Raw genomic sequence first — 24,606 nt, forward strand, 5'->3', positions numbered from 1 at the left:
AGACGTGCCAAGAGAACAATTAAGACATAAACATGTAGTATAACTAGCACCTCTCTCTGGAGAACAACTCCTTTAAAATGTATCAGTTTGTGAAATGACCACAAACATAAACGAATCACTCCTGTGTGTAGCCTTTTCATGGAGCTGAACATATGAAGTGTAATTCTCTCGTTAGTTATTGCGCCATCCAAGGCAATCTTTTCAATTATCTTCCCATCATCTATCACTAATTTCTGCTGAATGGGAAGTTTATTTTAATTATATGCATGCCAGTAAATCATGGCCTGTTCATGTCTTCACAAAAGGCCAACGTGTTAAAAAAAATCTTACATAAACACATTAATATTGTGTTTCTCATTTGTCACTTTTGACTTATTAAGTCTGTTTTACTGTGCAATAATCACAGTCGCACTATTTAAATATTAACTGGAAGAAACATGTGGCGTCAACCAATAATGAATGCAACAGTAATAACCTGCTATAGCTACCCTACTCCCCCTCTTCATTCAAGATCTTCCATTTTTTAAGATAACCAACATAATAATATGCTTAAAAATATGCCATGATGCTCATACAATTACATTTTTTATTTTCATGCAACATTTGTCTGATGCACTCACACGCTACTGAGGCACTTACCGGAGGATTCAACAACTGTCTCGGTCAGCCAGAGTTGGATGTGGACCAATGAATCTGTAGGCTACTAACATAACGTTTTCACTGTCGCACTGTTTGTCCTTTGCAGCAGCTGTAGTCTTTGCATTTTTTCCGTTCACAAATCAAAACAAAAGTTGCCGAACTATGTTAAATAGTACTGTAGCGAGCTTGATTATTATCAATGTGAACATGTGTGAGCGACAGACTGATACGTATCACACTGACCTTCAGTAGATTGTTAGAAACAGCGTTATAATGTTCCAGATGAAATATGAAGAAGAATCACGTGACATTTAGCGTTTAAAAGGCTATTACTTCCTTGTTTGGATTGTAGTGTAGCCTAGCTAACYTTAGCAACAGTAGCAAGTCAAGTTTAACAATGTGTCTGAAGATATGTTTGTGTTTTCTCACTATTTTAGGATCCTTATATGCCTCTGGTGAGTGTTAATTTCTTGTTTAATACATGTTTTAATTGCTACCCATGGAATTAGAATACTAGAACCTTCTTATGATGGTCCGAAGGTCAGCCATGTTGGTCAGGGAGTTGGTCAACCTTGCTTTGCCAGTGCTGTGATAAGATAATGTGTAAAACAATGAATGTGAAGAATTTGTGCACTGTATGTGTGTTAGCTACCTAGCCAGACAGTTTTAGAGGAATAATTCCATACACTTTTTCAAATTAACTGCCAATATGCCAACATTCCATTCAAACAATGCAGTCAATCCACAGCCATGCACTGTCTCAAATCAGTTGATGATAGGGACCCATGTCATGACTTATTTATTATTTGTTTTACCTTTTTATTTAAGTCAGTTAAGAACACATTCTTATTTACTATGACGGCCTACCGAAATGCAAAATGCCTCCTACGGGGGCTGGGATTACACATATTACGACGAGACAACACTACATAGAGAGAGACCTAAGACAACAACATAGCAAGGCAGCAACACATGACAACACAACATGACAACAATATGGTAGCAACACAACATGGTAGCAGTGCAAAACATGGTACAAACATTATTGGGCACAGACAACAGCACAAAGGGCAAGAAGGTAGAGACCACAATACATCACACAAAGCAGACACAACTGTCAGTAAGAGTGCTCATGATTGAGTCTTTGAATGAAGAGATTGAGATAAAACTGTCCAGTTTGAGTGTTTGTTGCAGCTCGTTCTAGCTGCAGCGAACTGAAAAGACGAGTGACCCAGGGATGCGTGTGCTTTGGGGACCTTTAACAGAATGTGACTGGCAGAACGGGTGTTGTATGTGGAGGATGAAGGCTGCAGTAGATATCTCAGATAGGGGGGAGTGAGGCCTAAGAGAGTTTTATAAATAAGCATCAACCAGTGGGTCTTGCGACAGGAATACAGAGATGCCCAGTTTACAGAAGAGTATAGAGTGCAGTGARGTGTCCTATAAGGAGCATTGGTGGCAAATGTGATGGCCGAATGGTAAAGAACATCTAGCTGCTCGAGAGCACCCTTACCTGCCGATCTATTAATTGTCTCTGTAATCTAGCATGGGTAGGATGGTTAACTGAATCATTGTTAGTTTGGCAGCTGGGGTGAAAGAGGAACGATTTACAATAGAGGAAACCAAGTCTAGATTTAACTTTAGCCTGCAGCTTTGATATGTGCTGAGAGACAGATGGTGTGCTGAGAGACAGATGGTGTGCTGTCTAGCCATACTCCCAAGTACTTGTATGAGGGGACTACCTCAAGCTCGAAACCCTCCAAGGTAGTAATCACACCTGTGGGGAGAGGGGCATTCTTCTTACCTAACCTTGTTCTGAACACCTCCAAAACAAACGGTAATTTGGTTAAGGGCAGGGAAAGCTTTGTTGTAGAGCGTTTAACACAAAATCCGGGGAGGGGCCAGCTGAGTATAAGACTGTATAATTTGCATATAAATGGATGAGAGATCTTCCTACTGCTTGAGCTATGTTGATGTAAATTGAGACGAGTGTGGGGCCTAGGATCGAGCCTTGGTGTACTTCCTTGCTGACAGGCAATGGCTGAGACAGCAGATGTTCTGAGTTTATACACTGCACTCTTTTATCTCCCCCTTTAAATAAAGGATGAACTGTGGCTGCCTTCCAAGCAATGGGAACCTCCCCAGAGAGGAGAGGCAGGCTTGGAGATGATAGGGGCAGCAACCTTAAAGAAAAAAGGGTCTAAACCATCTGACCCAGATGTTTTTTGGGGGTCAAGTTTAAAGAGCTCCTTTAGCACCTCGGACTCAGTGACCGCCTGCAGGGAGAAGCTTCGTAGCAAGGCAGGGGAAAAAGAGGGAGGAGCGTCGGGGCTAGTCGCGTTAGAAGGGGTGGGAGATGAGGAAATATTGGACAGGCAAGGAGGCATGGCTAAGTCAAATACGAGTCCTGACTTAATGAAGTGTCCATTGTGTCCATCTGTCATAGATCATTCTTTCAAAAGTTTTGATGATCATCCAGGTGCTTTTTGGCAAACCTGAGTCAACTTTTTGGATGACATGGGTTCCATTATGTCTGGCGAAAACCAAACTGCATTTCACAGTAAGAACCTTATACCAACTGTCAAGCGTGGTAGTGTGATGGTTTGGGGATGCTTTGCTTCCTCGGGATCTGGACGACTTGCCTTTAATAGAAGGAACCATTAATTCTGCTCTGTATAAGAGAATTCTACAGGAGGATATCAGGACATCCATATGTGAGCTGAAACTGAAGCGCAGCTGGGTCATGCAGCAAGACAATGATCCAAAACAAACAATCCAGTCTAAATGAGAATGATTAAAAAGCAACACATTTGAAGTTTTGGAATGGCCTAGTCAAAGTCCAGACCTAATCCCAATTTGATGTTGTGGCAGGACTTGAAACGAACAGTTCATGCTTGAAAACCCACAAGTCGCTGAGCTAAAGCAGTTATGAATGAAGTGGGACAAAATTCCTCCACAGCGAGGAGGAAGCATTTGGTTGCGGTCATTGCAGCTGAAGGTGGCACAACCAGTTATTGTGTGTAAGGGGGCAATTACTTTTTCATAAGAGAATTGGGTGTTGCATGAGTTTGTTAATTTTACATTAAGTATTTTTTTATTTTTTGTATACTCTGGTTCCCTTGATCTAATATTAGGTTTTAGTTTAAGATCTTATAACATTCAGTATCAAAAATATGAACAAATAGAGAAAATCAGAAAGGGGTCATACTTTTTCACAGCGCTGTGTATATATGTAAACTCAGCAAAAAAAAAAAAATCCTCTCACTGTCAACTGCGTTTATTTTCAGCAAACATAACATGTGTAAATATTATTATGAACATAAGATTCAATAACCTGAGACATAAACTGAACAAGTTCCACAGAAATTGATGAATGTGTCCCTGATCAAAGGGGGGTCAAAAGTAAGTCAGTATCTGGTGTGGCCACCAGCAGCATTAAGTACTGCAGTGCATCTCCTCTCTCAAGATTTGCCAGTTCTTGCTGTGAGATGTTACCCCTCTCTTCCACCATGGCACCTTCAAGTTCCCAGACATTTCTGGCCGGGAATGGCCCTGGCCCTCACCCTCCGATCCAACAGGTTCCAGATGTGCTCAATGGGATTGAGATCTGGCCTCTTTGCTGGCTATGGCAGAACACTGACATTCTTGTCTTGCAGGAAATCACGCACAGAACGAGCAGTATGGCTGGTGGCATTGTCATGCTGGAGGGTCGTGTCAGGATGAGCCTGCAGGAAGGAGGAGYATGTCTTCCCTGTAACGCACAGCATTGAGATTGCCTGCAATGACAAAAAGCTCAGTCCGATGATGCTGTGAGACTCCGCACTAGACCATGACGGACCCTCCACCTCCAAATCGATCCCGCTGCAGAGTACAGGCCTCTGTAACGCTCATTCCTTTGACGATAAACGCAAATCCGACCATCACCCCTGGTGAGACAACTGCGACTCGTCAGTGAAGAGCACTTCTTGCCAGTCCTGTCTGGTCCAGCGACTGTGGGTTTGTGCCCATAGGCGACGTTGTTTTGCCGGTGATGTCTGGTGAGGACCTGCCTTACAACAGGCCTACAAGCTCTCAGTCCAGCCTCTCTCAGCCTATTGCGGATAGTCTCTGAGCACTGATGGAGGATTGTGCATTCCTGGTGTAACTCGGGCAGTTGTTGTTGCCATCCTGTACCTGTCCCGCAGGTGTGATGTTCGGATGTACCGATCCTGTGCAGGTGTTGTTACTAGAGGTCAACCGATTCAGATTTTTTTTCCAACGCCAATACCGATTATTGGAGGACCAAAAAAGCCGATACAGATTTTAATAAATAATATTTTTTAATTTAATTTTATCTATTTGTAATAATGACAATTACAACAATACTGAATTAACACTAAGTTAATATAATACATCAATAAAATCAATTTGGCCTCAAATAAATAATGAAACATGTTAAATTTGGTTTAAATAATGGAAAAACAAAGTGTTGGAGAAGAAAGTAAAAGTGCAATATGTGCCATGTAAAAAAGCTAACGTTTAAGTTCCTTGCTCAGAACATATGATAGCTGGTGGTTCCTTTTAACATGAGTCTTCAATATTCCCAGGTAAGAAGTTTTAGGTTGTAGTTATTATAGGACTATTTCTCTCTATACGATTTGTATTTCATATACCTTTGACTATTGAATGTTCTTATAAGCACTTTAGTATTGCCAGTGTAACAGTATAGCTTCCGTCCCTCTCCTCGCTCCTACCTGGGCTCGAACCAGGAACACATCGACAACAGCCACCCTCGACGCATCGCTCCACAAAAGCCGCGGCCCATGCAGAGCAAGGGGAACAACTACTCCAAGTCTCAGAGCGAGTGACGTTTGAAACGCTATTAGTGCGCACCCCGCTAACTAGCTAGCCATTTCACATCGGTTACACCAGCCTAATCTCGGGAGTTGATAGACTTGAAGTCATAAACAGCTTGATGCATTGCGAAGAGCTGCTGGCAGAACGCACGAAAGTGCTGTTTGAAAGAATGCTTACGAGCCTGCTGGTGCCTACCATCGCTCAGTCAGGCTGCTCTATCAAATCATAGACTTAATTATAACATAACACACAGAAATACGAGCCTTAGGTCATTAATATGGTCGAATCCGGAAACTATCATCTCGAAAACAAAACGTTTATTCTTTCAGTGAAATACGGAACCGTTACCTATTTTATCTAACGGGTGGCATCCATCAGTCTAAATATTCCTGTTACATTGCACAACCTTCAATGTTATGTCATAATTACGTAAAATTCTGGCAAATTAGGCGTCCCAAACTGTTGCATATACCCTGACTCTGCGTGCAATGAACGCAAGAGAAGTGACACAATTTCACCTGGTTAATATTGCCTGCTAACCTGGATTTCTTTTAGCTAAATATGCAGGTTTAAAAATATATACTTCTGTGTTTTGATTTTAAGAAAGGCATTGATGTTTATGGTTAGGTACAGTCGTGCAACGATTGTGCTTTTTTCGCAAATGCGCTTTCGTTAAATCATCCCGCGTTTGGCGAAGTTGGCTATTTCTTCCTAACAAAGACAGTCTTCACAGTTTGCAATGAGCTAGGTGGCCCAAACTGCTGCATATACCCTGACTCTGTTGCAAGAGAAGTGACACCATTTTTCCTAGTTAAAATAAATTCATGTTAGCAGGCAATATTAACTAAATATGCAGATTTAAAAATATGTACTTGTGTATTGATTTTAAGAAAGGCATTGATGTTTATGGTTAGGTACACATTGGAGCAACGACAGTCCTTTTTCGCGAATGCGCACCGTAACGATTATATGCAACGCAGGACACGCTAGATAAACTAGTAATATCATCAACCATGTGTAGTTAACTAGTGATTYTGATTGTTTTTTATTAAGTTTAATGCTAGCTATCAACTTACCTTCGCTTCTTACTGCATTCGCGTAACAGGCAGGCTCCTCGTGGAGTGCAATGTAATCAGGTGGTTAGAGTGTTGGACTAGTTAACTGTAAGGTTGCAAGATTGAATCCCTGAGCTGACAAGGTAAAAAGCTGTCATTCTGCCCCTGAACAAGGCAGTTAACCCACCTAGGCCGTCATTGAAAATAAGAATGTGTTCTTAACTGACTTGCCTAGTTAAATAACGGTGTCCAAAAATACAAATTTCCGAGTGTTATGAAAACTTGAAATCGGCCATTCTGATTAATCGGTCGACCTCTAGTTGTTACGTGGTCTGCCACTGCGAGGACGATCAGCTGTTCGTCCCGTCTCCCTGTAGCGCTGTCTTAGGCGTCTCACAGTATGGACACTGCAATTTATTGCTCTGGCCACATCTGCAGTCCTCATGCCTCCTTGCAGCATGCCTAAGGCACGTTCACACAGATGAGCAGGGACCCTGGGCATCTTTCGTTTGGTGTTTTTCAGAGTCAGTAGAAAGGCCTCTTTTTAGTATCCTAAGTTTTCATAACTGTGACCTTAATTGCCTACRGTCTGTAATCGTCTTAACGACCGTTCCACAGGTGCATGTTCATTGAAAAAGCATGGGAAACGGTGTTTAAACCCTTTACAATGAAGATCTGTGAAGTTAATTCGTAAAAATCCAAATATCTTTGAAAGACAGGGTCCTGAAAAAGGGACATTTCTCTTTTTGCTGAGTTTGTGTATGTTTAATTGCCATGTAAATGCACTTATATTCTATCGTATAATAGCGCTGAGCTTTCCAAGAAAACAAAATCGGAGAACTTACTACAAATAATTGATAAAAACCTGTATAAACTGAATATATATATTTGACACTATTTCAGGTTGACTATAATTCCATTTACATTTTGGATACATCACATGGCTTTTATTTTCCTGCATAAGTAGAAGCAGAAAATGCATTGCCTCTACTGCCATTCATTCCAATTAGACTGGTTTTGGATCTCTCCCTGACCAAGATGGCTGCTATTTTGGAACTTTGAGGGTTTATGACATAGCCTCTCTAGTAATTTAATAGGATTGCCAGAATGRGCAGCATGAGCTGTCAACAACATGAATCAGTCACGAACTGTAGCTATGACTATTTATTCCTTCTAAAATGGTGTGGCAACTGTAGGCTCAATCTTTGATAGATTGTATCATTGTTTGTAGCTACACTGCATTTGGGAAGTATTCAGACCCCTTGACTTTTTCCACATTTTGTTAAGTTACAGCCTTATTCTAAAATGTACTAAATTGTTTTTCCCCCTCATCAATTTACACAAAATACCTCATAATGACAAAGCAAAAATGGGTTTTTAGACATTTTTGCAAATGTATAAAAAAAATCAAACTGTCACATTTACATACAGTACCAGTCAAAGGTTTAGACACCTCATTCAAGGGTTTCTTTATTTTTTTTACTATTTTCTACATTGTAGATCAAAAGTGAAGAAAGACATCAAAAATATAAAATAATGTAGTAACCAAAAAAGTGTTCAACAAATCTACATTTTAGATTCTTCAAAGTAGCCACCCTTTGCCTTTAACAGCTTTGCACACTCTTGGCATTCTCTCAACCAGCTTCAAGAAGAATGCTTTTCCAATAGTCTTGAAGGAGTTCACACATGTTGAGCACTTGTTGGCTGCATTTCCTTCGCTCTGCGGTCCAACTCATTCCAAACCATCTCAATTGGGTTGAGGTTGGGTGATTGTGGAGGCCAGGTCATCTGATGCAGCACTCCATTATCTCCTTGGTGAAATAGCCCTTACACAGCCTGGAGGTGTGTTTTGGGGTCATTGTCCTGTTGAAAAACAAATTATAGTTGGGACTAAGCGCAAATCAGATGGGATGGTGTAATGCTGTGGTAGCGATGCTGGTTAAGTGTGCCTTGAATTCTAAATAAATCACAGACCGTGTCACCAGCAAAGCACCATCACACCACCTCCTCCATGCTTCACGGTGGGAATCAAACACGCAGATATCATCCGTTCACCTACCCTGCGTCTCACAAAGATACGGCCAAAAATCAAAAATTGACTCATCAAACCAAAGGACATATTTCCACCGGTCCATTGCTCATGTTCCTTGGCCCAAGAAAGTCTCTTCTTATTGTCCTTTAGTAGTCGTTTCTTTGCAGCAATTCGACCATGACGGCCTGATTCACGCAGTCTCCTCTGAACAGTTGCTGTTGAGATGTGTCTGTTACTTGAACTCAGAATTCTTTTTGAGGGGGGCTGCAATCTGAGGTGCAGTTATCTCTAATGAACTTATCCTCTGCAGCAGAGGTAACTCTGGGTCTTCCTTTCCTTTGGCGGTCCTCATTAGAGCCAGTAATGATGGACTGTCATTTCCCTTTGCTTATTTCAGCTGTTCTTGCCATAATTTGGACTTGGTCTTTTACCAAATAGGGCTATCTTCTGTATGTCACAGCACAACGGATTGGCTCAAATGCATTAAGAAGGAAAGAATTCAACAAATTAACTTTTTAACAAGGCACACCTGTTAATTGAAATGTATTCCAGGTGACTACCTCCATGAGCTGGTTGAGAGAATGTCAAGAGTATGTAAAACTGTCATCAAGGCAAAGGGTGGCTACTTTGAAGAATCTCAAATATATATATATTTTTATTTTTTATTTTTTTTGGTTACTACATGATACCATATGTTATTTCATAGTTTGACTTCACTATTGATCTACAATGTAGAAAATAGTAAAAATAAAGAAACCCTGGAATTATTAGGTGTGTGTACAAACTTTGACTGGTACTGTAAATATTCAGACCCTTTACTTTGACAGTGATTACAGCCTCGACTTGTTGGGTATGATGCTGCAAGCTTGGCACACCTGTATTTGGGGAGTTTCTCCCATTCTTCTCTGCAGATCCCCTCTAGCTTTGTCAGGTTGGATGGGAAGCGTCGCTGCGTAGCTATTTTCAGGTCTCTCGAGATGTTTAAGTCCAGGCTCTGGCTGGGCCACTCAAGGACATTCAGGGACTTGTCCTGAAGCCACTTTTGTCCTGAAGCCACTCCTGTGTTGTCTTGGCTGTGTGCTTAAGGTCGATGACCTGTTGGAAGGTGAACCTTCACCCCAGTTTTCATCAAGGATCTCTCTGTACTTTGCTCCGTTCATCTTTCCCTCAATCCTGACTAGTCTCCCAGGCCATGCCGCTGAAAAACCATCCCCACAGCATGCTGCCACCATGCTTCACCGTAAGGATGGTGCCAGGTTTCCTCCAGATGTGACACTTGGCATTCAGGCCAAAGACTTCAATCTTGGTTTCCATCTTGGTTTCATCAGACCAGAGAATCTCGTTTCTCATGGTCTGAGTCCTTTAGGTGCCTTTGGGCAAACTCCAAGCAGGCTGTCATGTGCCTTTTTTTTTACTGAGGAATGGTTCCGTCTGGCCACTCTACCATAAAGGCCTGATTGGTGGAGTGTTGCACAGATTGTTGTCCTTCTGGAAGTTTCTCATCTCCACAGAGGAACCCTGGAGCTCTGTCAGTGACGATCTGGTTCTTTGTCACCTCCCTGACCAAGGCCCTTCTCCCCCGATTGCTCACTTTGGCCGGGCAGCCAGCTCTAGGAAGAGTCTTGGTGGTTCCAAACTTCTTCCATTTAAGAATGATGAACTGTGTTCTTGGGGACTTTCAATGCTGCAGAAATGTTTTGATACCCTTCCCCAGATCTGTGCTTTGACACAATCCTGTCTCGGAGCTCTACAGACAATTCCTTTGATCTCATTTCTTTCTCTGACATGCACTGTCAGCTGTAGGACCTTATATCGACGTGTGTGCCTTTCCAAATCATGTCCAGTCAGTTGAATTTACCACAGGTGGACTCCAAGTTGTGGTAACATCTTAAGGATAATCAATGGAAAGGATGCACCTGAGCTCAATTTCGAGTCTCATAGCAAAGGGTCTGAATACTTATGTAAATAAGGTGTTTTTCTAAACCTGTTTTCGCTTTGTCATTATGGGGTATTGTGTGTAGGTTGAGTAATTTTGTTTTTATTTAATACATTTTAGAATAAGGCAAAAAAAAAATGTAGCAAAAAGTCAGGGGTCTGAATAATTTTTGAATGCACTGTACATTGAATGATGCATTTTACTGTCAAGGCAACTGAACAGGTAAATGTGTCAAGATTATATTTTATTGGGCTTCATGCATACTGTCAACATTGAAAGAGTAACTTTGAATATGTGTAATGATTGTTTGTTTAATTGACTTGGATAAATATGTTCTAATACAGTAGATTTAATATTGTTTTTGTTTCCAGACGGTGGGTTCCGCTTTGCCTCCTATTATGGCGATCACATGGTTCTGCAGAAGGCCCCAGAGAGGGCTGTGTTGTGGGGCTATGGACCCGATGATGCTGAGGTCACAGTCTTTCTATCAGGAGGACCAGTCACTAACAATGCACCTGCTGTCAGTGTGGCTGCCGGTGAGTTATCTGATCCCAACAATGCCTTTAGTTTAGCGTGCCTATCCAGTCATGTCATGAAGTTGAGGATGAAGTAAGCAGAACTGTAATTTCAAGAAGAGTTGATAAAACCCTAAGCTCTTGTCAAGGTATTTTTCTAACAAATGTTATTATCGTACTGTGAAGGTGACTGACGTCTGTCAGAATGAGGGAAAAAGCTGAGGAAGTGTGAGGGACAAAAAAAACACYTTGTTTGAAGTTAATTGTGCTCAGTGTCCCACTTTTTCTGCCTTGCAATGTACTGTACAGTGTATTTGGAAAGTATTCAGACACCTTTACTTTTTCCACATTTTGTTACGTTATAGCCTTTATTCTAAAATGGATTAAATAAAAATAATGACAAAGCGAAAACAGGTTTTTAGAAATGTTTGCAAATGTAATTTGCTTTGTCATTATGGGGTATTGTGTGTAGATTGTTTCCCCCCATTAATGTAATCCATTTTAGAATAAGGCTGTAACGTAACAAAATGCAGGAAAAAGGGATTCCGAATATGCTAAGGTATTGCTGTTTTTTGTTTTGTCATTTTGGGGTATTGTGTGTAGATGAGGAATTGTTTTTATTTCATCCATTTTAGAATAAGGCTGTAACAATGTAGAACGGGGGAAGGGTTCTGAATACTTTCCGAATGCACTGTATATTAAGACATTAGCGTAACCTTCACTGATCCATGGTTTTGGATCTCTTCCCAGGGATATGGAAGGTGGCCCTTGTCCCAATGGAAGCTGGCGGCCCCTACAACTTGACTGCAGTCCTCCAGAACAACCACAGTATCACTCTCACAGATGTGCTGTTTGGGGATGTCTGGCTGTGTGGGGGACAGAGCAACATGGCTTTCACAACTTCTCAGGTATACTCTGCAATGTTCAAGTAAGTCTGAGTTTGCATAGTTGTAATAATAACCATTATTATGTCTTGTCTTCCAAGGTGTTCAATGCATCAGAGGAGCTAGCGCTGGCCTCCAAGTTCCCCCAGGTGCGGATCTTTATGGCTGCCTTGGAGCAGAGCTACACTGAGCTGACTGACCTGGCTGGAGTGGAGGTGCCCTGGTCTGTCCCCACAGCAAGTATGGACAGGCTCATACAGTCTATTAGCTCAATTAGATGTGAAATGTCATGCAAATGGTATTAATACATCTAGTTGATAATGGGAATTAATCTTAAACCTCCTGAACAGAGTTGCTGGGTGGTGGGGATTTCAAGCACTACTCTGCAGTGTGCTGGATGTTTGGGCGCCACTTGTACAAGGTGCTGAAGTACCCCATCGGCCTAGTGACGTCCTGCTGGGGAGGCACACCTGTAGAGGCATGGTCCTCCCCACGAGCACTCCAACACTGTGACCTGGATAGGATTAACGGGTAAGTGTACAGGGACCCTGGAGCTTTACTCTTGCAATTGAGATGTTCGGTAGGTATGCTACTTTACATCTTACATCAGCAATTATAGACATCTTCTTAAGGATTGTAGATGGGCAGACTAGTGAATATTTTTGTCTTGTTTCTTTTGGACTAAGTTAATGTGAACATTGTTACAGAAATTTGCAGGTAGCATGCACCTTAAAATATCCTCTCACCTATGGTACTTGATATCAGTTGGCCTATGTCTTGTTCTTTTCATCCAGATTCCCCATGCCATATACACCTTCAATGTATTTGTCTGTGTGGACTAACTCTATTTTGTGGAATGCCATGATCCATCCACTTCTCAACATGACCATCAAAGGAGCTATCTGGTACCAAGGTAAAACAGCTTGGGGTCACATCCTGTTTTCTCCCATCTTTTAGCATACAGTAACAGCATAGAAACTGAAGACATGTCTGACCTGACCCCTGTGATAGGTGAGGCCAACACAGACTACAATCAGAAGAAATACTCCTGTTCCTTTCCCTCCATGATTGATGACTGGAGGATGGCTTTCCACCAGAGCTCAGGGGGACAGACTGCACCAGATTTCCCCTTTGGATTTGTACAGGTACTGACTAAATGTTATGGTTATAGTTTGAGACTGAGACTGAGCTGATAACATATCTGTGATTCTGCAGCAGCTGATGTTGAGACGTCCTACAAGCCTCTCGGCTGGTGTTTACAGAACATTCAGTGCTGTGTGATAAGGCCCTTATCGTGACAACACCTAATCCCCTGTGAATGTAAACTCAGCAAAAAAAGAAACGTCTTCTCACTGTCAACTGTTTATTTTCAGTAAATTTAACGTGTAAATATTTGTATGAACAAAAGATTCAACAACTGAGACAAACTGAACAGGTTATGACTAACATAAATTGAATAATGTGTCCCRGAACAAAGGGGGGGTCAAAATCAAAAGTAAGTCAGTATCTGGTGTGGCCACCAGCTGCATTAAGTACTGCAGTGCATCTCCTCCTCATGGACTGCACATGGACTGCACCAGATTTGCCAGTTCTTGCTATGAGATGTTACCCCACTCTTCCACCAAGGCACCTGCAAGTTACCAGACATTTCTGGGGGGAATGGCAATGGCCCTCATCCTCCGATCCAACAGGTCCCAGACGTGCTCAATGGGTTTAAGAGCCGGGCTCTTCGCTGGCCATGGCAGAACACTGTGTCTTGCAGGAAATCATGCACAGAACGAGCAGTATGGCTGGTGGCATTGTCATGTCAGGATGAGCCTACAGGAAGGGTACCACATGAGGCAGGACGATGTCTTCCCTATAACGCACAGCGTTGAGATTGCCTGCAATGACAACAAGCTCAGTCCGATGATGCTGTGAGACACTGCCCTAGACCATGACGGACCCTCCACCTCCAAATCGATCCCGCTCCAGAGTACAGGCCTCGGTGTAAGGCTCATTCCTTCGACGATAAACACGAATCCGACCATCACCCCTGGTGAGACAAAACCGCGACTCGTCAGTGAAGAGCACTTCTTGCCAGTCATGTCTGGTCCAGCGACTGTGGGTTTGTGCCCATAGGTGACGTTGTTGCCGGTGATGTCTGGTGAGGACCTGCCTTACAACAGGCCTACAAGCCCTCAGTCCAGCCTCTCAGCCTATTGCGGATAGTTTCTAAGCACTGATGGAGTGATTGTGCGTTCCTGGTGTAACTCGGGCAGTTGTTGCCATCCTGTACCTGTCCCGCAGGTGTGATGTTCGGATGTACCGATCCTGTGCAGGTGTTGTTACACGTGGTCTGCCACTGCGAGGACGATCAGCTGTCACAGTACAGACATTGCAATTTATTGCCCAGGCCACATCTGCAGTCCTCATGCCTCCTTGCAGCATGCCTAAGGCACATTCCCGCAGGGACCTTGGGCATCTTTCTTTTGGTGGTTTCAGAGTCCGTAGAAAGGCCTCTAATGTCCTAAGTTTTCATAACAGTGACCTTAATTGCCTACCTTCTGTAAGCTGTTAGTGTCTTAATGACCGTTCCACAGGTGCATGTTCATTTAATTGTTTATGGATCATTGAACAAGCATGAGAAACAGTGTTTAAACCCTTTACAATGAAGATCTGTGAAGTTATTTGGATTTTTATGAATTATCTTTAAAGGACAGGGTCCTGAATCTCAGCAAAAAAATAAATCTCCCTTTATCTAGCATAGTAGCAATCACTACATTGCTTTGTCAATGTATCATATCAGGATGTTATCAACTGCTGCTTATGCTGTTACATTGATTGTGTCTATATATTTGTCCTCAGGTCTCTACGTCTAGAAAGATTGAAAAAGTATGTGACACCCTAGGCTAATGACTTCTCCAAGCTAATTGGAGTCAGGACTCCGCTAACCTGGAGTCCAATCAATGAGATGAGATTGGAGATGTTGGTTAGAGCTGAGTTTGCTATTCATAAGAAGCATTGCCTGATGTGACCCATGCCTCGAACAAAAGAGATCTTAGAAGACCTAAGATTAAGAATTGTTGACTTTCATAAAGTTGGAAAGGGTTACAAAAGTATCTTTAAAAGCCTTGAGGTTCATCGGTCCACAGTAAGACTAATTGTCTATGAATGGAGAAAGTTCAGCACAGTTGCTATCTATTCTCCCTAAGAGTGGCCAACCTGCAAAGATGACTTCAAGAGCACAGTGCAGAACGCTCAATGAGGTTAAGAATCCTAGAGTTTCAGCTAAAGACTTACAGAAATATCTGGAACATGCTAACATTTCTGTTGACGAGTCTACAATACGTAAAACACCAAATAAGAATGGTGTTCATGGGAGGACACCATGGAAGAAGCCACTCCTGTCCAAAAAAAACATTGCTGCACGTCTGAAGATTGCAAAAGTGCACCTGGATGTTCCACAGCGCTACTGGCAAAATATTCTGTGGACAGATGAAACTACAGTTGAGTTGTTTGGAAGGACCACACAATACTATGTGTGGAGAGAAAAAAAGGCATATCACACCAACATCAAAACCTCATCCCAACTGTAAAGTATGATGGAGGGAGCATCATGGTTTGGGGCTGCTTTGCTGCCTCAGGGCCTGGACAGCTTGCTATCATTCACGGGAAAATGAATTTCCAAGTTTATCAAGACATTTTTCAGGAGAATGTTCACCAATTGAAGCGCAACAGAAGTCGGGTGACGCAGCAGGACCATAACCCAAAACATAAATAAATCAACAGAATGGTTTTAAAAGAAGTGGCCTGACTTCAACCCGCTTGAGATGCTTTGGCAAGAGAGCAGTTCACACCAGACATCCCAAGAATATTGCTGACCTGAAACAGTTTTGTAAAGAGGAATGGTCCAAAATTCCTCCTGACCGTTGTGCAGGTCTGATCCGCAACTACAGAAAACGTTTGGTTGAGGTTATTGCTGCCAAAGGAGGGTTAACCAGTTATTAAATCCAAGGGTTCACATACTTTTTCTTGCCGCTATCTAGCATAGTAGGAATCTTGACAATTTATCACTCCAGGATGTTATCCACTGTTGCTTACGCTGTTATGTTGATTTTGTCTATATTTGTCCTGAGGTCTCTACGTATAGAAAGGCCTCCTTAAGTGAGGGATTTCCAAACATACGCTGGCACCAGACTGCAGACTATGGCTTTGCTCCCAACCTGCGTATGAAGAACACATTCATGGCTGTTGCTATGGACTTAGGAGATGAAATGTCTCCTTTTGGCAGGTAAGTAACAATCATAGAATGGATACCACAGTATTTGATAGGCCTGTACTCTTCTAAAAGCTTTAAGCAGTTCACATAAGAATACTGTGAGAATACAAGGCTACGTTCCAATATGGAAACTAACATACCACTTAGGATGCATGTATTGAATCATTCTAAGTGGTATGCTAATGAGGGTATTAGAATGTGGAACAAGATGTTTACCAGTGACTTTGTTCCAGTATCCATCCCCGGGACAAGCAGGACGTGGCCTATAGACTGTCTCTAGGGGCGAGAGCTGTGGCTTATGGGGAGGAGGGTGTCTCATTCCAGGGGCCTTTCCCTAGCCGGGTTCTGGTCAATGACCAGTATATCAACGTAACCTATGACCAGAGAGTGTCTGTCACTCAATCCAAAGATATCTTTCAGGTAAGTGTGATGGCTGTAGTTGTAATGTGTTCTAAAGTATGGGGTAGCATTTAGCCTAGTGGTTAGAGTGCTTGGCTGGTAACCAAAATGTTGCCTGTTTGAATACCCGATCCGGCAATGTGAAAAATCTGTTGATCTGCCCTTGAGCAAGACAATAAACCCCCATTTGCCCCAGAGGCACCACACTACTATGGAAGACCCTGTAAAACAACACATTTCACTGCACCTATCCGGTGTATGTGACAGTACAACATTATTATTATTATTATTATTATTAGTGTTTCTACTGACCATGATCAGGTTGGGCTGGATGAACTGGGTCTGAATTCTTTCTTTGTCATTGTCAGTAGCTTGGCATGTTATCATGTAGGCTTTTCCACCTTGTTAAAAAAGTGTCAGGGGAAACCATTTCTTAACCAGACTGTTTCTTCCTCAGATTTGCTGCTCAGTGGTGAGGGCACCCTGTGACTCTCTGTCACTGTGGGTCCCAGCTCCCATACTGCAGTGGGGCCTTAGCGCCGTCCAAGTGTCCACGAATTACTGTTCCATGAATAATGTAGCCGGCCTGCGCTACGCATGGAGGGACTGGCCTTGTGACTTTAAGGCATGTCCTGTTTACAGTGCTGATGGGGTTCTACCTGCACCTCCCTTCACTCTCAACCGCTGGCCAGACAAGCAGTGAGATGAGAACCCCCCTCTGCTAGGAATGGATTATTCCACCCAAATATGGTGTGGTGGTTAACAAGATGCACTTGTGTCAAGACTGGAAATGAAATGCTTACATTTCCTCTTGAGTCATCAGTGTGAAGCTGATTGCAGTCTTTCAGTGTGTGTATTTTTGAATTGTCTTGACATAATTATGTAGTTATCTACAAAAACCAATAACCTCTTTGGCTTGTTTACAATTGCACTGAAGCTGAATCATTCTATAATTTTTCATATTGTATTCTACGTTTATTTACGCAGTGGGAAATGTGTTTTGAATGATACAATGAGCAATGGTTGCCAATCACTATTGCCTTATTTCATTTTACTATCATTGATCATCAAATAAACAAGTTAGTGGGTTTTTATTGAAATGCCAGGTGTTGTCCATCTACATTGTCCACCAAATCAATTATAGTTCTATCTACACAGTGCTACAGGGGTCAGCTTGAAGGTGCTCTACACAAAGAGACCAGATTAACTGTTTCTTTCACATGATAGCAACAATGTGGTATGCTAATGAGGGTATTAGAATGTGCAACGAGGTTTACCAGTGACTTTGTTCCCGTATCCATCCCCGAGACAWGCAGAACGTGGCCTACAGACTGTCTCTAGGGGTGAGAACTGTGGCTTATGGGGAGGAAGGCGTCTCATTCTAGGGGCCTTTCCCTAGCCGTTACCCATGAGCAGAGTCTGTCACTCAAGCCACATATGTATATACTACCGTTCAAAGGTTTGGGGTCACTTAGAAAAGCACTCTTTTTGTCCATTAAAATAACATCAAATTGATCGAATATATCTACAGAGGCCCATTATTACTCTTCTAAAAGCTTTAAGCAGTTCACATATGAATACTGTGAGAATACAAGGCTACGTTCCAATATGGAAACTAACATACCACTTAGGATGCATGTATTGAATCATTCTAAGTGGTATGCTAATGAGGGTATTAGAATGTGGAACAAGATGTTTACCAGTGACTTTGTTCCAGTATCCATCCCCGGGACAAGCAGGACGTGGCCTATAGACTGTCTCTAGGGGCGAGAGCTGTGGCTTATTTGGAGGAGGTAGTCTCATTCCAGGGGCCTTTCCCGAGCCGGGTCTTGGTGAATGACCAGTATCTCAACATTATTTATAACCAGAGAATCTTGGTCGCTCAATCCAAAGATATCTTTCAAGTTTGATGCTGTACTTGTAATGTGTATTAATTATGTTATGGTATAGTGTTTCTACCGAATATGAAGAGGATGAGCTGGATCAACTGGGTCTGAATTCTTTGTTGTCATGCAGGCTTTTCCACCCAGCTCCCATACTTCAGTGGGGTGTTAGCGCCATCCAAGTGTCCACGAATTACTGTTCCATGAACAATGTATCCGGCCTGTGCTACGCATGGAGGGACCGGCCTTGTGACTTTAAGGCATGTCCTGTTTACAGTGCTGATGGGGTTCTACCTGCACCTCCTTTCACTCTCAACCGCTGGCCGCTTTGTTTTTGAATGATACCATATTACCTTGTTCTATTATTTGATGATAGTAAAATGAAATAAAATGTTTTTATTGAAATGCCAGGCGTAGTCCATTTTACATTGTCCACCAAATCAACTATAGTTAAGCAATAAGGCAGGAGGGGGTGTGGTATATGGCCAATATACCACAATTAAGGATTGYATACAGCTCTTAGCCTTGGTATATTGGCCATATCACAAACCCCCAAGGGGCCTTATTGTTATTATAAACTGGTTACCAATGTAATTAGAACTGTAAAAATAAATGTTTTGTCATACCCGTGGTATACCAATCAGCATTCAGGGCTCAAACCACCCATTTTATAGTACTAACTACAGTGGTACATACAGGGGCAAACTTGATCATCTACACAAAGAGACCTGCAGAGGGCGGTCAGATCAACTTTCTTTCACATGATAACAACAACGTACATTGATCGTTTAAATGTAAGAGAACATGATTCTGTAGTCTCCTCTTCTTGGTTCCTTCTAGAACTGTCAATGTCAGTACAGACGCAACTGGTCCTATTGAGAACCTCCACACAGGTGTCACCAGGCTTTCTAGAGCAGTGGTGTAGTGGAGGGTAAATGCCATTTAATTTATTTTGCACAAGCATTTACCCACCTATCACAAATAAATGCATTGAAAATATATGGAGCGTTACTTTATTAACCGCAAAAGGCGATCATCGTTTACCAGTTTTTTCTTTACCACTACTTCACTGGTCTGGAGGTTGAAGAGGAAAGGATCAGTGGCTGAAGTAAGATGTAGAAGGTTGCAGGGTGGGTGAGTTTAGAAGATGCTGGTGAGAGGAACCAGGGGATTGTGGAGTCATGCCTGGGGAAAGAAGATGGGATTGAGTGGTTGAAATCAGATCTTGACTGGATAGTTGACCCATAATATCATTGCTTTCTATTTCTGCTAGCAGACAACAAGAATAATAAACAAAGGCCATTATATGCTAAATTATGAGGTTAGGGGGTGTACAGGTAGGTAGAGAAAGTGTGGCAAACTGCTCGGCCTCACCTACTAGATTGTTCTCCCCCCTGATGGTGTCATCAAAGCCCTGGTGTTTCTGGTAGGCCTCAAAGCTGACCGAGGCATCGTCCTCAGACAGGCTGTGTGGAACCTGGCCGTCGCCTGGACGACACACCTCAAAACGGATCCACTGATAACTACAGGGACATATCACACCAATAAGCAACACATAAGTCGTTCAGCTACATGTACTTTAGCAGATATGAGAGAGAATATTAAAGGTCAGTTCATCTAAAAAAGGAAATGCACCAATTGCAATCTCCACAAAGATAATGTGCAATGTTCAATTAATTTCCTGTGAGGTAGATGACATTATACTTGAGTACTAGAGACGCACTTGCTGCACTTGCGTGCTCCTGGGCAGCTCTGGATCAGGTTCTGGATGGTGGGGTGGGAGAAGCCAAAGAAGTCTGCTCCTGAAGGCACGATGGGTGCCACCGGTTTAGATCTGTAGGGGTATAGATGTAAGATAATGAGAGAAAAATCATACAATGAAATGCATCCACTGATTCTATAAGCCAGTCTGTACAGCAAGCAGGTACCTTAGAGCACCAATGGCCTTCAGCAGGTTGGAATGGCAGGTGAGGGCAGAGGAGGCAGCTATGGCATTCTGAGGGTCTTCCTCAGGCACTATCTCAAACTGGGAGGGGGGGGGGGGGGGTGGTTTGATAAGGAAAACACTCCTCACAAAAACATAAGCTGTCTCACAGCACCTAATTGACTTACTTAGCACATGACTTCATAATGTTTTATAGCTCCATTAGTGCGAGTGTACCTGTGGGCCACCACCCCCGTCCTTAATCTGGCAGGTGTAGAGGCACTGCTGATCAGGGCTCTTCATGCTGGCGAAGAAGCGTGTGCTACAGAAACCCACTGGGTAGATGGCACACTGGTCATGGAACAGCATCCTGTCTGTGATAATCTGGAACAGAGAAGGACATCATTCTCTAGCCACTGATCTGAGAAGTCATGGGCTGTGTCCCAACAGTCTTAAATAGCCTCTCCTGGTCTCCTTTCATGGACACTGATCCTGACCAACATGATAAGGGAGGGCAATATGGTGGAAATCTGTTCAGTACTTTCAACAGAATGGTTATGCAAGTGAGGAGACAAGGAAAGGAGAACAATGTAAGATAAGTTGGACAGTTTTTATAAAGAGAAAATGTGAGGCATAAGTATGAGTTGAGACACAGACCTCCCCTAGACTGTACACAGTCAGACCCCCCAGTACTATGGGGAAGACAGGACGTCCTGAGGAGTCCAGAGCGATGGGCTGAACCAGCTTACGAGACCCCGCGTCAGCAAGCTTACGCTTTTTTGACATTCTTTTTMGACCTGAGGGAAATGTATTTTATGGAGTCAAAGAAAATACTGTGCTACCCATCATTACTAGACATAAGAATCTGTCTTATCTACAGGTAGGCTGATACGAACATGGCTCTACCCACCATCCTCTTTTCCATTCTCCCTGCCTCGTTCCTTCTTAGGCTTCTTAGGAAGGCCCTCCTCTGCCCCAGAGGCCAGGTTATGACCCACAGGCAGGACTGATGCCCCCGTTGGGACGGAACTGAAGATCACAGGGGTGTGAGAGCTGGTAGTAGCAGCGGTGAGCAGCTCCCCCTCTGACACAGACTGGTACTGCATCAGCGATTTCAGTAAGAACCTGGAAAACAAAGCACAAGAGATGCCCGATTAGACAACAAAAACTGTTTTCAAAGTACCTATCAGTGTCCAAAAGTTTTTTTTTAAATGCATCAATATAACACAGTTAAATTCACCTGCGCTCCTCTTTTGCTCGCACAAACTTCTCCTCTAAGTGTGCAACTTCATCACAGAGAGCCGCATTCTCCTGTGGGATATTCAGTTAGTGACTTCAGCCCTCAGCCTATAATACCATAGTCTACTACACATCTCCAACATTTCTCTTCCATACATCTAAGTGTTATGGGGGACACATGTAGCATCTGAACACATTGTGTTACAGAAATAACTTGAATAATACTCATTCAAGTGATTGTCTTTAGTATGTAGAGTACTCACAAAAATCATGGACAGTGCTGCTTTGCGTAGTCTGAGGTACTTTAGTCTGTACTTTTCGTTCTGGTTCTTGCGTGGGCCTTTCTTGGTCTTGGGCCTGGTCTCAGAGAGACCCGTGGGGGAGGGGAAGGGAGGCAGAGAGGCTGCAGAGCCAGAGCTGGAGAAGGTTGACTGGGGGGGAGACCCCATGAAAGACTGGGTGGTGAAGGACTGTAGAGCCTGCTGCCCCTCATCATCTGTCTGTGGATGGAGAGAGACCAAACTCAGTGGGCATTGCATCATAACGCCACATTCAAATACTAGTGGCAATGTAGGCCACGATCCACATATGATTGTGCATACAATGACAATGTTATGTAGATGAGGTATATCTGGAACAGTAACTTATACAACGCAAAATGAAAACTGTGACAAAGCAAAGTAACATGGCTACAATGACTATATAAAGGGAACAAATTATAATGTTAATTATCCAAACACATTGATCTTCCACTGCACTCTCCTAAATGTCTATATTTGTCAGATCAGCAGTGATAGAATTGAACTAAAGGGATTTCTTCTGACATCCTTTGCATAATGATAACTTACCAACAGTGCAAAGACTCCATTTCTGTTCTCAATCCTCTTGAATCTCCTGCTGCCTTTCTGTGTCTGCAACATAGTGGGATACTAAGGCCAGGGCTAGGTGTTGGGGAACTGACAATTGTCTTAAGGGTAGGTCTCACTGTTGTAACCTTGAATGACTAAGATCTAGCCTGTGTTATCTGCTACTTAAGAGCATCATGATGAATGTTCTAATCCTGGCACACTAGAGCACCATTGCATTCTCTCTGGTTCAAGGCACAGGCCATTGATGTGCAAACCTGTCCTACGTTCAACTAACGGCCTTTCTTTCAATAACAAAAGGAAGGGAAAAGCAACAGAGTGAAATGATATGCAGAAAGCAAAAAAAAAAACTTGTTTTAATACCGAAATATCCACTTCGATAATGTACAGCACAAATAACGAAAATAAAGTGAACTGCTTCATTTATAGTGGCCTTGGTGTGGAGTCCATTGAAGTACAGCAAAGAAAATGGAGATGCTATAAGCTTTGGACCTATCACGGCCATTGAAGTGTCTCATTAGTCTTACCTCACGGTACATGACAGCCTCAAGGCTCGACTTCGCACTGTCCAGAAATAGAATATAAATGTGGTTATGGGCAGTTGAGGAATGATTACTGGGAATATCATGCTGTTGATCTATCAGGAATGTTTTTTAAAGTTTAAAATACGTTTGTTTAAATGGATGCAGTTGACGCATTTTGTCTTTCTTTAAAATGCATTCTATATCTATAGAATTGATAATGTTGTACTGTACTTGGACTGAACCAATCCCCTGTCAATGATTTGCTGTTTGATCTCCTTGATGTGCATTGGGCGTCCAGCTGCCTCCAGTACAATCTGGGAAAGAGCAGACTGTTGTATTGCTGCTGCATTTCACTGACAGACAGCAATCTGATTTTAAATGTCAACATGGTACATACAGTAGCCTACAGACAGTGCTGTGTTAAAAAAAAATACTGTACCTGCGCAGCATCAAGCCATGTGAGATTGGGCTTGTCTGCAACATCATTAGCTGGTTCACTGGAAAAAGAATGAATAGACATTCATATTTAGGTAGACAGTTTAAGACAAAGCAAATAAATATTAATGTAAGAGACTTATCCTCATATAATACTAGCAGAAAGACCCAACATTATCTTTCCTGTGTAGTGGCAGCCTATTTGTCCTCCCACATACAACAGAATAAGGACGTGTGTGTAGATGCTGTTAATTTGGTATTGCTTACCTCTCTAGAGCCTCGGCAGCTCCTGCCAGGCTGGCCATGTTGTCCAAGGCAGGGAAGAGAGAGTAGTTTCCCTGTCCGTCTGGCTCCATCTCTGACTCAAAGTTGGACAGTGTGTTCAGTGGGTCCATAGGTGAGAGAGGAGTTCCTGTGGTCTGGTTTCTGCTCGTTGAGGGCTGGAACGAAACGAAAACACACATCCAAGAACTCTGGTCATCTAGATGATTTTGTAGAACATAGCTACTCCCTGGGAAAATAAGAAGAGGCATGAGGATGTTTTGGAAATGAGCTCGTCGTAGATCGGCGACGGCGCATGAGCAGCTACTACCAGCTAGTTAYCTATCAATGATCGCAGATAACGCGTAGATAACGCGGCAGTTTACGCGAATGAACGTCTGTACGAGTATTCGTTATATTTTGCAAAAACTTACCCCACTCCTGTCAATTCGTGCTTGCTCTTTTCCGTGAATCATCGGAGAACCCTGAAGCACTTCTTCGCTTGTCTCCATTGCATTGTTTACATAACTTACACGTTGCAGCAAAAGCTTGACGCTAGCAAACAAACACGTTTTCCGGAGAGTATGTTTGTTAATGTTTGTTTCTTATCTCAACAATTACTATGATGAAAGGTTTGCAAAAATCCAACAACGCGTTGTGCAGTCGACTTGTTTTTATCGCCTGAACTATTTCAGAAAACTGACGGAAACTACGCTTCGGAGGAATTAAAACGAGCACCATGCCTTTCCTGTCATTAAATTGCATTAAAACATTTTTGGGAAATGTAGTTCTTTATGCAGCCTGTTGTCAACAGCTGATGTGCTCAAGTATGCTGTATCTGTAGTTGGAACTGAGTATGAGCTACGTTCACAATAATACTAAACAATATTTGTATCAATTGCATTTATTTAATGATA

General features: G+C 42.6%; 2 protein-coding genes across 4 annotated transcripts; one reads left to right on the forward strand and one right to left on the reverse strand.

Moving 5' to 3' along the window:
* Positions 1-749: 749 nt before the first annotated feature.
* On the forward strand, positions 750-18,850 carry siae (sialic acid acetylesterase). Its single transcript, XM_023966729.2, has 10 exons — positions 750-1,094; positions 10,870-11,034; positions 11,764-11,921; positions 11,999-12,137; positions 12,248-12,428; positions 12,692-12,810; positions 12,909-13,042; positions 16,016-16,170; positions 16,392-16,578; positions 17,015-18,850. Exons 1-10 carry the CDS (start codon positions 1,037-1,039, stop codon positions 17,258-17,260), a joined length of 1,542 nt encoding a protein of 513 aa, XP_023822497.1. The 5' UTR covers positions 750-1,036; the 3' UTR covers positions 17,261-18,850.
* Positions 18,822-24,412, reverse strand: tbrg1 (transforming growth factor beta regulator 1). Of its 3 annotated transcripts, none has more exons than XM_023966965.2 (15): positions 24,124-24,412; positions 23,696-23,868; positions 23,433-23,490; positions 23,225-23,307; positions 22,997-23,033; positions 22,452-22,514; positions 21,867-22,103; positions 21,605-21,675; positions 21,275-21,489; positions 21,022-21,161; positions 20,602-20,748; positions 20,369-20,466; positions 20,164-20,274; positions 19,819-19,963; positions 18,822-19,625 (listed from the first exon to the last, which is right to left on the reverse strand). In XM_023966965.2, exons 1-15 carry the CDS (start codon positions 24,199-24,201, stop codon positions 19,620-19,622), a joined length of 1,662 nt encoding a protein of 553 aa, XP_023822733.1. In that variant the 5' UTR covers positions 24,202-24,412; the 3' UTR covers positions 18,822-19,619. The 3 variants fall into 3 exon arrangements, with proteins under 3 accessions (XP_023822733.1, XP_023822730.1, XP_023822731.1); XM_023966962.2 differs by having other exon boundaries at positions 19,815-19,963; positions 24,124-24,411; XM_023966963.2 differs by having other exon boundaries at positions 19,815-19,963; positions 23,696-23,939; positions 24,124-24,411.
* Positions 24,413-24,606: the final 194 nt, after the last annotated feature.

The sequence above is a fragment of the Salvelinus sp. IW2-2015 genome, linkage group LG22, assembly GCF_002910315.2.
Source record: "Salvelinus sp. IW2-2015 linkage group LG22, ASM291031v2, whole genome shotgun sequence".
NCBI classification, from domain to species: Eukaryota; Metazoa; Chordata; class Actinopteri; order Salmoniformes; family Salmonidae; genus Salvelinus; species Salvelinus sp. IW2-2015.

Coding starts and splice junctions, on each gene's coding strand:
- siae (XM_023966729.2), top strand. CDS start 1,037: ATGTGTCTGAAGATATGTTTGTGTTTTCTCACTATTTTAGGATCCTTA. Junction 11,922..11,998: donor TGGCTTTCACAACTTCTCAG/GTATACTCTGCA, acceptor TTGTCTTCCAAG/GTGTTCAATGCATCAGAGGA. Junction 12,429..12,691: donor GACCTGGATAGGATTAACGG/GTAAGTGTACAG, acceptor CTTTTCATCCAG/ATTCCCCATGCCATATACAC.